The sequence below is a fragment of the Rhinolophus sinicus genome, linkage group LG07 (assembly GCF_036562045.2).
Source record: "Rhinolophus sinicus isolate RSC01 linkage group LG07, ASM3656204v1, whole genome shotgun sequence".
Lineage (NCBI taxonomy): Eukaryota > Metazoa > Chordata > Mammalia > Chiroptera > Rhinolophidae > Rhinolophus > Rhinolophus sinicus.
Window position 1 is genome coordinate 7,653,587 of NC_133757.1, and position 16,561 is coordinate 7,670,147.

The window sequence follows — 16,561 nt, forward strand, 5'->3', positions numbered from 1 at the left end:
TTACACAGATGAAGGAAGTACCAAGAAGGCCAACAGGGGAGACTAAGGCAACCAGAGGAGTAACAGGAAGTCTTCACCCCCCACCCCAGGCGCGACAGGGACACAGGGATAAGGTGGTGTCTCCAGAATCAGCAGCAGACCCATTTGATGGGCACTGGAACTGTGGCAGGAGGCTGTGGGGCAGGAGTTGGGGTGGCAGAGTGAGCTAGATCCATAAAGGAGACACAGCTCAGCCCCTGCTGGAAATGCCCTCATGGCCAAGCGGGTGAGAACTCCCTGCTTCTCCTGGTCTCCTGCCCTCAAACTACCCATCACCACTTCCCATTGGCTGCACCTGGCCAGGAGCAAGCTGGTGAGGGAGATGGCACACGGCTTGCAGGAGGGGGCAGGGATGCATCTGAGGACAGACCCAGCATCCAGTTCCTTTGCTTTGATTCTCCTTTGCCTTCTCACCAGTCTTTCTCCCTCCCAGGTGACTCGGCGCAGGGCATTGTTCTCTGCTGGGAAGAGCGATGCTGCATCACTTTTCCAATGACATGAATAACACACTGTAGTGGGCACACCCTAAGGTGACCCCTTGTATACGTCCCTCCCCTGGAGTGTGGAGGGAACACGTGATTTATTTCTAGCCCAGAGAATACGGCCAAGGTGATGGGCTGTCCCTTCCACGATTACCTTACATTATACAAGACTCTGTCTTAGCAGATCAGAGTGAGAGAGACTCCTGCTGGCCTTAAGGGTAAACAGCCATGCTTTGAAATGTCTATAGAGAGAGCCATGTGGCAGGGAACTGAAGGGGGCCTCTAGGACCGGGGCAGCTTCTCCCAAAAGCCATTAAGCAGCTGGGCCCTCAGTCATACAGCTGCAACGAAAGGAATCTGTCACCAATCTCATGTGCCGAGATGTGGGTTTTCCCAGTCATGTTTTCAGATAAGAACAGAGTTTAGCTGCCACTGGATTGTAGGCGTGTGAGACCGTGAGCAGAACACCCTTGACCCACAACAATTACCTGTTATATGTGTCCCTTTAAGCCACTAAATGGTGGTCCTTTGTTACACTACAATGGAAAACTAATCCACAAGGTGGAAAGAAAGACTCTCTCACCTTACTTTTTCCAAACCACAGGGTTCCATTTAAAAAGACGGAATGGTAAATAAGGTAAGTCAGTCTGAAACTTAAAATTGCTTCCTTCCCTTCCTACCTCTTGTTCTGGCTGAGCCCAAACTGCCAGGGACAATATCCAGGTGTGCTGTTCTGAGCAGGCAGAGACATATGAAAAGGGAGCCCTGATGCTCCTAGTTAGAGGGTGTTGTTACTGCTGCTCCCATCAAAGAGCCCCCAAGAATGTGACAAGTTAGGGCTGGACCCAGGTGCTTTGGGGGACCGCAAATGGACTCAGAGCTCTGGTGCTTTCCATCTTCAAATTATACAAATGTGGGGGCTCTGGTCGGAACGTGGCCCCCCAGAATGCATTTGCTGTATCCTAACTCCCAAAGATGATGGTATTCAGAGCTGGGACTTTGGGAGGTAATTAGATCATGAGTGTGGAGCCCTCACAGATGGGATTAGTGCCCTTATAAAAGAGGCCTCAAAGAGCTGCCCCACCTGTCCTGCCATGTGAGGACACAGCAAGAAGACGGCTGTCTATAAACCCAGCAGTGGGCCTTCATCAGACACCACACGGGGTCTGCTGGCACCTTGGACTTCCAGCCTCCAGAATTATGTTAGAGATTTCTGTTGTTCATGTGCTACCCAGTAGCTCAGTCCCAAATGGACGAAGACAGTGGGCAAAAGCTGTAAGGAGACCACTGTTAAGTAGGAAAGTCCGCTGAATACTTGAGTAATCCCTTTAATGCTATTTTATTTTCTTTCATGCAGACTGGTGGAAGAAAAAATATTCCATAGATCCTTCTGGAAATTGTCAAGATCCTGGGAAGATGAATGAAAAACTTACATAGATTGGGATTCCCACAGTTTGGATTTTCAAAACCTAAAAGTTGAAATAAAATAAAGCAAAAGGGACTTTCAGGATAGACACAATTGCACTCTGGAATGGGGAAGAGGGAGACCTAACAATTGTATAGGGTGTTTGTTCTCGGTTCTAGCTGCATATTAGAATCAACCAGGGAAGGTCTTTAAAATAAAAACACTTCAATACAATAAAGTACATAAAACTTTAGGGTACAGTCTGATGAATTTTCATAAGTAAGCACTCCTGTGTCACCACCACCCTGGTCATGAAAAAGAGCATTTCCGGTGTCTCAGAATTCCCCTCCTGGTCAATATCCTAGCCTTCCTCACTCCTACCTCCACAAAGGAAATTGCTATTCTGATTTCTAACATCATAGAGAACAACTTGGGAAGTTTTAAAAAAATACTGACACCTCGGCCCACCACGAAATAATCTGGTTTCATCTGGGTGGCGGGCAGACCTGGGGACTTGCCAAAGTGTCAGGTGAATTCTGATGAGCAACGAGAATTACTCTCTCATTGAAGGCCAAGTCCCATTCCTCATAGGGCAGGATGGGAGGCCCTGGACCTCCTAGAATTCCCAACCCACAGTTCCTCCTAGGACTACAGACAGGTTCTCTGGCAACTTCTGGATGGCAGCCATCAGGAGCCAGGCCAGGTACCAAATCTGCCTGGATGCTGGCATGGCCCACAGAGGCAGCTGTGGATTGAGTTGGGCTGTGGATTTCGGTAAAAGTGACAGGTGATGCAGGCAAGGGTGGAGCTGATGGCAGCAAATACACTCCACCAAACCTTCCCTCCTCCAGAAAAACACCCTGGTCACATCTGGATCTGGTGTGACCTACATCAGGCAGTCTGAGTTGGGTTACATTTTTCAGTATCTCTAGCTTTCCATTCTAGGATGTTTCTCTTTAGCATTATTTGGAACTGTGATAATCCTTGAGCAACTGAGTAAGTTTCTCCCATAGGTCACCAGAGATATGAACCCAGTGCTCCCCAAACAAGGGTACAGGAGAGAAAGAGAGAAAACAAAATAAAAAAGAGAAACACTCACCTGGCTTTTGCAGGATGGCTTAATGAATCGAAACTTCTGTGTGACTTCGTTTGTCCGGAACTCCTGCCACTTGCCGTCCACTAGGGTCTGGGCTGAGATCTCGTACTTGACCAAGCGTTCTGGTCTCAGGCTAACGACGCCATGCTCGCACAGCGAGGAGGGACATTCCACGTCTGTGTGCCTTTTTCTCTGCAAGGCGGGTGATTCCCCTTAGGCGGCACTGACACTGTGGTGACCCAGAGTTACTAAAACCTGGTTCCTGACACACTGACCCTCCTATATAATGTGTATGGAGAGCACTTCCCCAGGGGCCCCATTTCCTGAGTGCTGCTGCTGCTGAGTCAGTTGGCAGTTGAGCCTTGACCATAAGCAAACCACTGGCCAATGGACTGGGGTTTGGCCAACCCAGAGAAGCACTATTAAGTCAAGCTTATTAAAGTGGAAGGTCTTCCCTATCACTGCCAGAATGTTAATACCAAACATAATATTCATATGAGTATGTCTACTGATATCGTTACATAATTCATCTCTTCCATCCAGTAAAATCCATGATGTAGGGAAATGCTTGAGTCACTGAAGACCAAGAACTGACCCAAGGAAGAGACGTGACTTGCTCAAGGGCACATAATGATGTAGTGCCAAAGCTAGGACTAAAGGTCTCTTCTCTCACGCATTTATTCATTTATCCATTTAGGATACAAACATACCTTCCCCGTGTTTTAGGTTCTGTGATTGGCGGTAATAGTAAGAAATTAATAAGATAGGATGTCTCAAGGAGCCTGAAGTCTTAAGACTTATAACGCACATCCTAAGTGGGACGTAGGGGTCCCTCACCGCTGTCGACGTCATCATCATCATAGAGTGTTTTACGTGTCAGGCCCTGTTCCAAGCCTTTTGCACAAATCAACACATTAATACTCCTAACAACCCAGGAGGTAGGTCCTATTTCCTTCTCTGTCATAAAGGTCAGAAAACTGAACATAAGGAAGTTCATGGGCTTGACAAGGTCAGATGGTTTGCCGGGAAGTTTGACTTCAGACTCTGCTCTTAAACGCAGCACTCTCCTGCCTCTCCTAAAAGTCCAGCAGGAGCACTGAGGCGGAGCCATTCATGCCCCCCGACCCCCCACTAACCTCTCTCGTGTCCTGTCCACTGCCCTGCTTTGCCACTCTAAATAAGATTGTTCCCTCTCTCCCCTGGAGCACTACCTGTTACCTCCATGGAAGAATGACCATCTGTAAAGCATCACCTATCATATGGGAACTGAAGCTGAATTGAGCCTCAAATATGGAGTCAGGGTCTAGAATTTAACCCTGGCTTTGCCAATCGAGGCTACGTGAACATGAAGAGTAACAGTCATTTTGAGCTCCTCATCTGTTAAATGGGCTAACAATAACCGCACAAGGTGGTTGCAGAAATCAAACGACATCACATCTATGAACATCGTTAGCACCAGGCTTACGACACATTCCATATTAGTTATTAACTAATGATGAATCAATTATTAATTTCATATGAATTGACTCTGAACCTAAAAGGCTGTTTCAGAGACACACCTTTCCTGTGCTCTGTCCTTCTTACCTGCATGTAGAAACTATAAGAGGTAGTATCATTTTTTATTCCTTTTATCTCAAAGAAGAATCCATATACAGCAATCACTTCTGAATGACTTGTATATTCCTAAATTGGGAAAGATAAACAACAAAGTGACCGGGGGGAAATCTTCAGCATTCAAAGGCAAGAGGACAGAGCAAAACAAATTCTAGCTATAACAACAAAAGTGACTAATTTGACAACTGATTTGAAAACAATTTTAGCCTAGGAAGCATAGGAAAAGCCAAACTGTAGTGACTTCACAAGTCCTACAGGTAAGCACTCAGTGACGATACTGCTTACTCTGCATGTGCTTTAGTGGGGAAAAGAATGAATTAGGCATGCGCTTTGATGACCTGTGGTCTACAGACCTTTGAAACAAAGCATTTTGTTCCAATCTGATGGGTCTAACAGACACTCCATACTGATGGTATTGCAAGGTGTCCTGGCCCCTCTCGTCTGCAGTCTGTCCACTGGGCAGGTCTCTGCAAGCAAGGGGCTGGACGCAGCCCACCCAGGCCTGACCCAGAGCAGCGTCTCTGATGATAGATTCAGGGCCCAAAGTCCCTAAGATATGAATTCTTTTTAAATCACTATTGGGGTGGCTTTAAAGAAGTTAAAGGAGGACAGCCATTTCTTGGAGAATTATGCCCATCACAGGGAATCTGAAGGCAGCCGCTTCCCAGACGCTCCCCTGCAAGGTAACCAGATGCCTTGCAGCTGTGCTCCCCACCCACTATGGCTTTGATTCTGGGGCCCATCAAACAGCCGCCCAGAATAGGTTCACCTTCCTAACATTAAATCCTAGCTTGGAGTGGTTCCTCTCACCGAGCAGTTGCATCTCTCGATGTTTGCAGGGACAAGGATGATCCACTCACCCCCGTATGCCCAGGCTTTCCTGGTTTTAGAACGGGAAGCAACCCAGGGAAACGCTTTCATCACTGGAAAACCGGGACAGACACTCATACTTCCGGGGAAACTTTGGACATGCACATCGGGTTTCTGAATGGACTGTCCCAGGGCCCTGTCTTGAGAATCTTATTTCCTAGATGGTGGGAGCACGCAGGAGAGACGGTTATGACTTCCTCTTCTGCCCTGGCCTTCCTCCCAGAGGTAAGTAGTGATCCTACAAAGGCCCTTAGCCAACCACAGGAGGGGGCAGTGCTTCCCCTTGCTGAGGCCCAGCAGTCAGTACCTGGGCAAAGAGCAGCCCGAATCTCATCGCCTGGGTGCTGAGATCTGTCACATGGACCATGTCACCCCCACTCTCCAGCTGAAAGAGAAACACACACACAGCTTACCATCAGCTTGCTCCTCCCCCAGCATCACCTTCACATCCCCACTGTGCTCGAAAGACAGTTCTATCTCTGAACCGTACATCCGGCCATTCAGCCAGTCTGCAGTGCGGATTCAAAACCCATTTGGTGCCTGGTGCTGTGCTCATGGCTTTCAGGGGATGCAGAAATGAGGACAAGAAAACTGCCCGAGGCCTCTCACTGAGGAAGTAGCCTGATCAGTGGGCAGAGAGGGATCACAGCCCTAAGGTCAAGAGTGAAAATGGCCCCACCCACCACGTGGGCTGGGGCAGGGAGGGAGCGGATTTCACCACGATGACCTTGGCAACTGGGGCAAAAGGAAGGAGGTGGGCAGGGTCAGAGGGACATGAAGAGGGCGTTGGGGGACTTCCTGAGGCGTCCAGCCCCGGAGACTGTCCTCTCTCTCCGTCACCCCTTCCCTCCTTTGCCCTGTTGGAGCGAGGTTCTGAGTTATGTTTTAGAGAAGCACGATTCATGGAGTCTTTATCTACTGTGGTTTGCACATAACAATAGGTATTTGTTGAGCTGAATTGAATTTTAACTAGTGACTCATAAATCTTTAGAACTCAAACACTGCCCTACTTCATCTCTAAAAATGCAAGACCGGGAACACATAAGAAGTACAACAGTTTGCACCGACAATTCACAAAGGGGGAAATGCCACATGGAAAAATATTCCTATTTACCAGTAATAAAGGAAATGCACATTAAAAAGTGAGATGCCATTGTTTGCTTCTCAATGAACAGAAGTAATCTGAACTAAAAATGCCCTGCATTGCTAAACATGTCTAAAGTGAGGTGCATTCATTATTACCGGGGGAAGTAATTTGGTCCCAAACTTGTTAATATAAATCAAGAACAAAAATACACATTCCTGTTTGGGCCAGTATTTTTTGCTCTTGAGAATCTCCTATAAGAAAGTAATACCATTACATGCAAATAAATTTACTATAGTCACTTATAATGGTTAATTGGAAACACTGTAAATTTTCTACAATACAGGAATGGCACAGTATATCATTTTGGATACCATTTTGGTGGAAGAGTTTGTAGTCATTAGAAATGGTATAAGGAATCTCATTTCATTAAGTGTATTTTTCCAAAAAAGAGTGAAAGGCAATAAAATGCAATCAGATGTGAGCAGTGGTTGTCTTTGGGTGATGGGTCTGAGGGTATGACTTTTCTTTCAATTTCTCAGCATTTTGAAAATTTTCAATAATGAGCACATGTGACATTGTATCTGTCGGGGACTCGGTTTGGAGGGCGGTGTGGCTGGAGCGCCCCCACCCCATCTAACTCGACAGGTCAACTGGAGAGATGCTCTAAGCACCTGGGTTCCTAGGCTGGGCCTCCTCCCTCCCCCCTTCCCAGGCTTGGCTCCCCCACTTCCCCTGGCCCAGGATCCAGGTATCTCGACCTCAAAGGCCCCAGAGGTTTCCAATGCAAAACACGTCTCCAGAAAAAGCAAAGGCAGAAAAGCAATACATTTTGATAATTGTTTCCTTGCTGAGCTGGCGACTCACTGCGTGGTAATGGTTAGCTGCCACCCGGACCAGCCAGGAGTCGGGGAGGAAGTTCATGTGCCTTAAGTCCTCCAGGTTCTTGCCTTGGAAGAAACACAAAGGGAACATTTTTACAGATTTATTCAGAAGAGAATCTCAAAAGTCTCATTTACAGAGAGAAAAAGGAGGAAGTCAGAAGCTGAGGATTATAGGGCCTTCCCAGAATCCTGGGAATCATGTGTGTGGAACCCAAATAGGAAATTATAGGGCACTTCCCCCAAAGCATCCACAGCCCACTCCACTTCCCCACAATCCTGCCCAAGGAAGGAGAGTTGAGAGCCAATCATCAGTATCTTTTGAGTGTCTAGGAGCAACTTGGACAAAACTGCCCGGGCGCCATCACTCATTCTTGGGTTTTAGAGTGACTCATTTTATCTGGATAACTGGAAATGGTTTTGAAAACGTTCTCAAACGTCCTTTTAGACACAAAGATCTCACTGGGTGGCCTGCTCCCCAGTATTTCCCTCCTCTTTACAAGTCACAGCTGCCTTCCCCTGGGCCCAAAGCATGAGGTTGGGGTAGCTCCAGTCTGGAGCACAGCTCCAGAGTTTTCTCCCAAATCAGTCTAAAGGAATGCTGCTCTGAGAGGCAGGGCACAGGGTAAGATGGCAACAGTGCAGCCTTTGGCAGCTATGTACTCCTTCACAATGAACAAGCCCCTCCCAACCATCCTCATATTTCATGGAAGATCTGCTTATACCCATTGTACAGACAAATAAACTGATACTAGGCAGTGACTTTCCCAATAGCACACAGCTCAGAAGTGACAACATCAGATCTCAGCTGATTCCTTTGGAAACATCCGGTGGGGTGGGTTGCCAACAGCCTTCCCATGGATGCGTTCCCACTGCCTGGGGCTTACCTTTGGTGATGGCGTGGAGACGCAGGCAAAGGAAAAGTGACATCAAGCTATGTCCTGCATTTCGGTCCAGAAAGGAACACTTCTTGGGGAAGCTTAGCAGAGGTACAAAGAGGAATAAAAGGCCTTCAGAAAACTCCTTTCTAGAATGAGCTAGGGCTAGTGAAAGACATCAAAGAGACTAGTGGTTTCACCAGCCAGACTAGTAGATGGTGCCTGATTCTCTCTGGATGGTTGAGGAGTACGGAAGCCGGAAGCGGCTGAGATAACCTTTGTGAAGGCAGACCCCGGAGATTGAGACAAATGGTTTTATTCCCCTTGCTGTCTACTACTGAGCAGTGCACATACAAATACAGATTAAGTATTAGGTGCCCAACAAATACACATTAAACGACTGATGGGAATGTATGTTACTTTATAGAGGATTTCAAGATACATTGTCTCATTTGAGTCTCACAAACTTCCCTGGGATAGACAGGGGGGCAAGTATCATGGGCTCCACTTTACTGACAAAAAAAACAAAGGCTCAGCCAGGACTTGAATGCGGGACTTCTGATGCCTCCTCTATATAAGTGCCAATAAATGGCCACTTATTCAAAGGGCAGCATATATAGAGGAGGCATCAGAAGTCCCGCATTCAAGTCCTGGCTGAGCCTTTGTTTTTTGTGACAATGTATCTTGAAATCCTCTGTAAAGTAACATACATTCCCAATTTGAATAAATGGCCACTTCAAAAATGCTGTCCGGTAGAATGCGGAAGGAAAAAAAGGTCAGATGCGTGGGTAACTGGTTTTAACAGATCGGTTCAGCAACGGTTAGTGTTAATACTGAGCCCCAGTTAATTTTCACACAAGGTTGAAGGTCAGGGCTGGGTTGAGAAGACCAGAGTCCCCTCGAGAAGACACGTACACGCAGACACACATCCACTGCTCTGGCTGTGAGACAGCTTGCTTCATAAAATGGACACTTTTCACATATGGGGAAAGCGGGGGATAATTTTTCCAAGTCCCTTTGGAAATACAAAGTCATCCACTCAAGGCCGATCATGTAGGAGACCAGCCAAGGGCACTTTCAGATTATTTTTCCATGAATCAAGAGTGATGACCAAATCACACCCTGTCCCAGCTGGACTAAACGCACCAGTGGCCCCACGTCCCGCCTCTGCTGGAGATGCCCTCCAACTGCCCCAGGGACCATTTGTTTTTATAAGATCTGGGAATTTCTGGACCTCTCCAACCCCTCTTCATGTCAGTGGTCCCCAGAGATAGGTTTAGGGGTGCTGAGGAGCTGTGCGGGGGGAGAGGGGCACAAAGATAAATGAGCTGATTCAATTCAGTGATTATTTGTTAGGTGCTTGTCTCCGGGAGTGGACAGATCAGGCATAAATAAAGGAAGGCTGATCTTTTCGGGAGTGCAGGGCTATTGATTCTGGAACTGGCCCTCCATTTTGCAGAGCAGGTGGAGCTGGGCTAGCGTCCTGAGAACACGGATTTCTTAGCTGGATAAATAACTCTTTTACCTCCTTTCCCTGACCTGGGGGCAAATCTTCCCCTGCCTGTCTGCCACCATTTAATGGAGCAACACGCTAGGCGGCAGCATGACTGGGCTGTGGAGTCAGGAAGGGGCCGAGCTGGCACAGTCCGGCAGCCCGGTGAGTGCTCTGTGGAATGAGCCCGTAGCCTTAGCAAGGGCGCCCACAGCCTGGCGCTGCCCCTGGGCAGTGAGTGCTTGTTGGAGCTGCCACTTAAACACGGTTTCAGTCCAGAAGGGAAAGGACAATCCAGAGCACAGCACGTCCCCTCTAACCCAGAAGTCGCCAGGGACCAATTCTGCAGGTTTGTGGGGAAGCTGCTGAGAGCAGGAGGGAACCACAGCCACCGAATCTCCTGTGAGAAGGACTCTGACCCAAAGACCATCAGCTAGGACCTCCTCTCCCAAAGGATTCAGGAGGCGCTTTGTTGAGACAGGTGTGGACTTTATGATCCCTTTGGGCCACAGGGAAGGGGCATTGATGGGCACAGACTTGGAGGGTCAGCTCATGCACACAGGTCAGCTCATCCATTGCCCAATCGTGCTTCAGATCCCTGAACTACACACCAGGGTCCAGCCCTCGGACAGCTGGCTGGCAGTCATGGGACCAAGCCTCCCTGAGCTTCAACCTTCCCCGTCAAGGGGGGACAATAGCCACGCGCGCCTCCCCGAGCAGGTGGGAGCAGTAAAGGTGACAGTGCATGCGCGGTACTTGGCACAGCGGCTGGTACCCAGTGCCTCCTCATACTGCCATCGTCCTCACAGCCCAGGAAAAGCAACCCAGACTCAAGCTGGTCACGTGCACGGGATTGCTCTTGGCCGCATTCATTATCAGTGCCACCTTCTGAATTGCCCAAGCCTGGGCCGCCTTAAAGGAAGAAAATGGCAGCCTCCACTGCTGATTCTCTAAAATCTCAGAGCATCTGAGGGGTGTGATCCAACCCCTTGAACCAAGCGGTATAACCCCGGCCGTAGCCCAGCGAGGAAAACCGTTATATAATAGAACCAGCTTCTACCCAGGCCTGCCGACCCCAGCCCAGCGCACTGGCCATCTAACCTGGCTCCTCTCAACGGTCTGGGTGCGCAGACACCTGCGGCATGAACGGTGAGTGCATTCACCCAATGTCACATGAAGTGGAAGCAGGCTGGCTGCTAAGTGGGGGGCCTGCTCTACATGGCTATGTCGATGTCATCCAAGGCTGGCACAGCTGTCCCGGTCCCTGAGCTCTGTCTGTGCAAAGACCTCTTTGGGCTTAGCACTGACTTTTTTTTTTTTTTTTTTTTTTTTTTACATATATATATATTTAATGAGAGAGCGAGAGCAAGAGAGAAACAGCGAGAGAGGGAAAGCGGGAGAGAGGGAGAAAGAGGGATTTATCTTAAAGAATTGGCTCACATGATTGTAGAGGGTAGCAAGTTCAAAATCCAAAATACATGCTGGTAAACTGGTAATTCAAGTAAGTTATTGCTGCAACTCTTGAGTCAACTGAGTCCAAAGGCTGGAAACTTGAAGTAGAGGCAACGACACACCAGAAACAGCACTGACGTTTCTGGGACAGACTTCATTCAGGCCACCGTCCTTGCCTCCTAAAGTTCATCAAGAAACCCCAGGGGCATGACCCCTCTAGGGAAGGCAGTTCACAGGTCCTTGATATTAAGAGACACACCCAGGTTGGCTCTGGGTCCTGTTCTCAAGGCCCTGGGGACAAATCCCTTCTAAAAGAACAGACCGCCTGAAAAGGCAGCGCCTGGGGCAAGTCTCCTCTGACTGGCACAGACTGTAATTTTAGAGCTGTTCTTAGCCACAACCTTTACACTTCCTCCATCCTGTCATCTGTTGGAGTCATTTACCCTTTCTGGCCAATCTCAGGCTCAGAGCCCCGCTGGTACCAGCAGTTCAAATTTTAACCTTAGAATTCAGATGCTCCTTGACTTACAATGCAGTTAAACCCATCGTAAGTTGAAAGCATCGGAAGTTGAAAATGTATTTAATATCCCTAACACATAGAACATCACAGCTTCACCCAGCCCACCTTAAACATCCTCAGAACACCCACATTAACATACAGTGGGGCATAACCATCTCACTGCCACTGCCAAGGGTCACAAGAGGTATCATTGGTCTGGGAAAAGATCCAAATTCAAAGTAAAGTTTCTACTGAATGCATAACACTGTCACCCTATCGTACTGAAAAATCGTAAGTCAAACCATCACAAGTCAGGGCTTGTCCATACACACTTTGGAATTCTGACACCTGCTACAACCTGGATGACCCTTGAGGACGTCATGCTAAGTGAAATAAACCAGTCACAAAAGGACTAGTACTGTGTGATTCCACTTATCTGAAGTACCCAACATAATCAAATTCATAGAGACAAAAAGTAAAACAGTGGCTGTCAGGGGATGGGGGGACGGGGGGCAGGGGAATGGGGAGTTATTGTTTAAGGGGTACAGCGTTTCAATTTAGGAAGACGAAAAGGTTCTGGAAACGGATGGTGGTGATGGCTGCACAACAGTGTGAATGCACCTAACGCCACTGAACTGTACACGTAAAAGTGGTTAGAGGGATACATTTCATGTCATAGATATTTTACCATCACAAAAAAGAATTAGAGTTAAAATCTAGTTAAGGTTAAAAAAATTACTTTATGTGAAAATATCTGAAATAATAAATTAAATTTTAAGGTGAAGTTAAAAAAAAAACAAAAAAAAAACACTTTGGGGCAATAACTCACAATGAGAAAGTAACATGGCTTTTCACAAAACGTAAAAAAAAGTGCAGAAGAACCAGGCACCGGCTGAAACCCCAGAACCAGGAAATGGTCACCACCATTTGGTATCTCCCGCCAAGAGCTGTGCTCAGTCTTCTCTTTGAGTCAGAGCAAACCTATACATCGGTCCTGACAAGCAGGTATTGTTAACCTCCGTGCAGGAAGGCTAGGTCTCACCCAAAGTCTTACAGCCAATAAACGGCAGAGCTGCACTCAGACCTGGGGCTGCCATCTTCTAATACATTTATTTAATGTATTGTTTATCTCTGCTGCCTAGATTGTAAACTCCACGAAGATGGGGGTTTGTGTCTGTTTTTGTTTTTTTCCCTCTTGTAGTCTCAGCACCTCTTACAGTGCCTGGCACTCATTCAGCTTGCAATATGTGGAGTGATTAATTGTATGAATGGGTGGGTCCCTGCCAATGCAACAGCCTCAGTCCTGCCATCCGATCCCTCCACTCGCCCAGTTTATCATCTAGGAATGCCAGCAGTTCCAGCCCTGGTGCATGCACACGTGTGTGCACACGCACATGTGTGCACACAGACCAGGCTATGCTATGCTGATTTTCCCACGCGCCTAGGGTCCTATCTGCTTTTGCCCTGCTTATTGGTTGGGCCAAGTCATCCTATAAGACATTCTTGAGGCCCAGTTCGATGTCATCCTGACGATGAAGATGAAGATGGTCCTAACCTTTGCCCAAAGGCAGAACTGGATCTAGAATCCGGATGACAACTGAGCTGCCCTTCAGAAGGGGCTCCTGCATCCAGACACATGTGCTCCCTCCATGTCCCCACTCATTGTTCTGGGTGGAAAGCCAAACTTTCCACTATGGGTGGAAAGCCAAAAAGCCGTGTGAGGAAAGTGCCATGTTAGTAAGGAATAGGAATCAATATTTAGGGACCTTGCAAAAGGGAGATTCAGTTTCCAGGAAGCCAAGCTAAAGGAAGGTGAGGGCAGTGCTGGTCAGAGCCAGAGAAGAAACGAGTAAGGTCAAGAAACACGAAAGGTAGGTATTGAGAAATCTTGCTATCCCTAAATATATCAACCTCCCTGCATGGGGCTGGTGGAGTGACTCAGAGAGAGAACAATTTAATGGTCCTCACGGCCATGACTCATAGGATATTTCAAAACGAAGGTTCTGGTAAAGAGATCAGGGCTGTCATGCCAGGGTGCCCAGTTTCATTGGCTCTGTGGCCACACCTGCAAGTACCATTCATCAATCACACGAGGCAATGACCTCTGCCCGCCTGGGCACACAGCACCATAGAGTTTCTCCTGAAACACCAGCAGGCTCTGGCGCCAGGGGTGGCTCCCCTTGCCTGGTATTGGGGGAAGGTGGTGGCGGGTTTGCTGGTGCGCGCCCACACAGCCAGCACATTTCTTGTTCTCTCTGCAAAGAGAAGATGAGAGGAGGAAATCATTCAGTGTGCAAGTCCTGGAAGGCTTCCTGGAGGAGTCCTTGGCCAGCTCCAGAAAGGCTGGATCAGATCTGGACAGAGGACAGGAAGGGGGAGACTCCACTGCAGAAGGTCAGGGAAATCTAGAAGCTGGGATTGTGTGGAAAATGGCTTCGCTGGCTGTTTTCCATGACCTCCTTCCAGGGAGGTTATGGGCCCATTGCTGTACCTCACCTTTGCAGTGTCTGAGAGGGACCCAGTTAATGACTAATAAAATCAACTAGGGCCAGAATGACAGGTCTGTTAAGGACTCGCCCTCACCCCTGAGATCTCAAAATTAAAGGACGTGTGGGAGAGGTAGTGATGGAGACAGGACGTCTAGTTAGGGGGCTGGTCGAGTTCTGTTTCTTGGTCTGTGTGCTCTTTAGCCAGGAGTGTGCGCTCTGTGGAAATTCACTTAAGGTTTGTGTACTTCTCTGCATGTGGTTCATAATTTGATTCAAAACGTACTTTTAAAAAAGTGACAATTTTGCCTGCCTGTGGCTCTTCCCCAGTTGATGAGTTTTTACAACTTCCCTGGACTCTGCAGACGGCTAAGTGGAATGAAGTGATGATTTCATCTTCGGACGAAGGCAAAAGCTTTGCTTACATTTTTTCGTTCGTTTGTTTTTCCTACAAGGAAATGTTAACTTTAATTCTGGAAAGCCTATTTGCTTTTCTAAAATAACCATTGCCAGGAAAACAGGCTGTGGGTGCCGAGGTGTGCATGTGTGTGTGTGTGTGTGTGTGTGTGTGTGTGTGCATGTGCATGCGTGTGTGCGTGTACACGTGCGCGCATGTGTGCATAAGTGTGTGTGTGCGCGTGCCTGTGTGTGTGTGCGCATGCACGTGTGCGCGTGTGCGTGTGCATGCACACACATGTATTTCCTTCCTATGTTAATGTACTTGGACAACAATGAAAACAGCTTGAAGATGTCCCTGAACACCTGGCCAGGTAAAGAAACTGCCCCTTCAACTTTCTATCAGTGTCCTTGGCACACAGCACATGTCCAAAACATATTTGTTGAATGAATGATTGAAAAAAAAATCAATGAATAAAAGAAAATGGGAGGGTAGAAAAGGCTTGGCTTTACTCACTGGTACAGTTGGAGGGGTCAAGGATTCAGTCATTCCCTCCTAGCCTGTCTTCCGGACATTGCTAAGACAGCTGAGAAAAGGGGTCGTCTGCTTTATTTGACTCAATGAAGGCTCTAAACCCTTTCTAGAGCTGGGCTAGCCGGGCTACACCCACAGCTGCAGCTCAGCCTCATTCCTTGTGTGTCACAAGGACCAGTTAATATTTCTGCAGCTTGTTCCTCTGCCTCCACATGAGGAAAATACAGTCCCATTTTGGAAGTTCCCATATTGTTACAGCCTCAAAATGTGCACTCGGGCTGCTGCTCCCTCGGAGACAGCTTATAAATTACCCTATCATTTAAATTATTTCATCATAGAGGCAACTTTACAAATTGGGCCAAAGAAGCAATCTCCTCGGTTCTCATTCCCCAGTTCTCCCATGGGGTCAGCTCCTCTGCCCCTCCTTGAAATGCTCCTGGGATGTCTCTGTCAGTGGCCACAGAGTAGCTGACCCCTTGGGCTTCACTGAACAGGGTACAAGCAGAGCACCTGCCCTGGTGACCCAGTTCTGCCCCAGGCTGACCGTGGCTTCCTGTGAGCTCCCTCCTCCACCACTGGAAGCTGAGGTGCCTTCTTGCTGCCCGAGCCTTCAGGCTTCCAGCCCCTCTGGGCCAGCAGATCCAAGGCCCTGCACCACTGCCCATCAGCCCCGGGACTCTCAGGAAGGGATGGCAAACATGGAGCATGGGTGCCACCACTGCCCGCTCCCATATCTGGGTAAATGTCAATAACCTACCAACACAGTGTTTCTCACTGAGCCCAGAGAAAGCTTTAGAACGCTTCTTAGTCGAATGCACCAAATAGGCACTACCAAGCAATAAAAGCCTGTCTGCAATCCGTCTTACTTCAAGTTGCTACAGACGTGGTATGTTCTGAATTTCACATCCGCACAGTAAGACCCATTTCTCTGAGGGCAACCAAGCTACCTGAAAATGTTTGATGGAATCTCATCATTTAATATGTTATTACACGTACCTGGGGGGGAAGGACATATACGTGCACCAACAGGCTTATAAGGAGCTGGTCGGAGAGGCTGAGGAGGGGAAGCAAACCGCGGTGTGGGGGAGGCAGAAGCAGCAGTGCTGGTCCTTAGGCTAAGGAGCCTGGGGACTCAGGGACGTCCTCTGGGAGGTGGCAGCCATTGACAAGGGTGCGCCTTATAGGTACCACGGTTCTCCAGCGAATGAGTGAGGTGGACAGGAGGAGGACCGCCCACGATCCTAAAAAGGAGCCACATGGTCCTCATAGTTGGGAGTGAGCCTGGGCTGCAGGGGCAAGAGTGTCTGAGGCCCAGAGGACCCCATCTTTTTCCTCCGGGGGACACAAAGCTT

The 16,561-nt window shown here is 48.2% G+C and overlaps 1 protein-coding gene across 1 annotated transcript in view; it reads right to left on the bottom strand.

Annotated features, from left to right (window-relative positions):
- Positions 1 to 1,833: 1,833 nt before the first annotated feature.
- BTBD16 (BTB domain containing 16) overlaps positions 1,834 to 16,561 on the bottom strand; it is a 39,063-nt gene continuing 24,335 nt past the window's right edge. Inside the window, exons 10-15 of the mRNA XM_019752891.2 lie at positions 8,359 to 8,450; positions 7,458 to 7,540; positions 5,814 to 5,891; positions 4,607 to 4,705; positions 3,026 to 3,214; positions 1,834 to 1,990 (exon numbers count right to left, since the gene is read on the bottom strand). Coding sequence (XP_019608450.2) covers positions 1,922 to 1,990; positions 3,026 to 3,214; positions 4,607 to 4,705; positions 5,814 to 5,891; positions 7,458 to 7,540; positions 8,359 to 8,450 — 610 coding nt within the window. The 3' untranslated portion in view covers positions 1,834 to 1,921. The remainder of the gene's footprint in view (positions 1,991 to 3,025; positions 3,215 to 4,606; positions 4,706 to 5,813; positions 5,892 to 7,457; positions 7,541 to 8,358; positions 8,451 to 16,561) is intronic.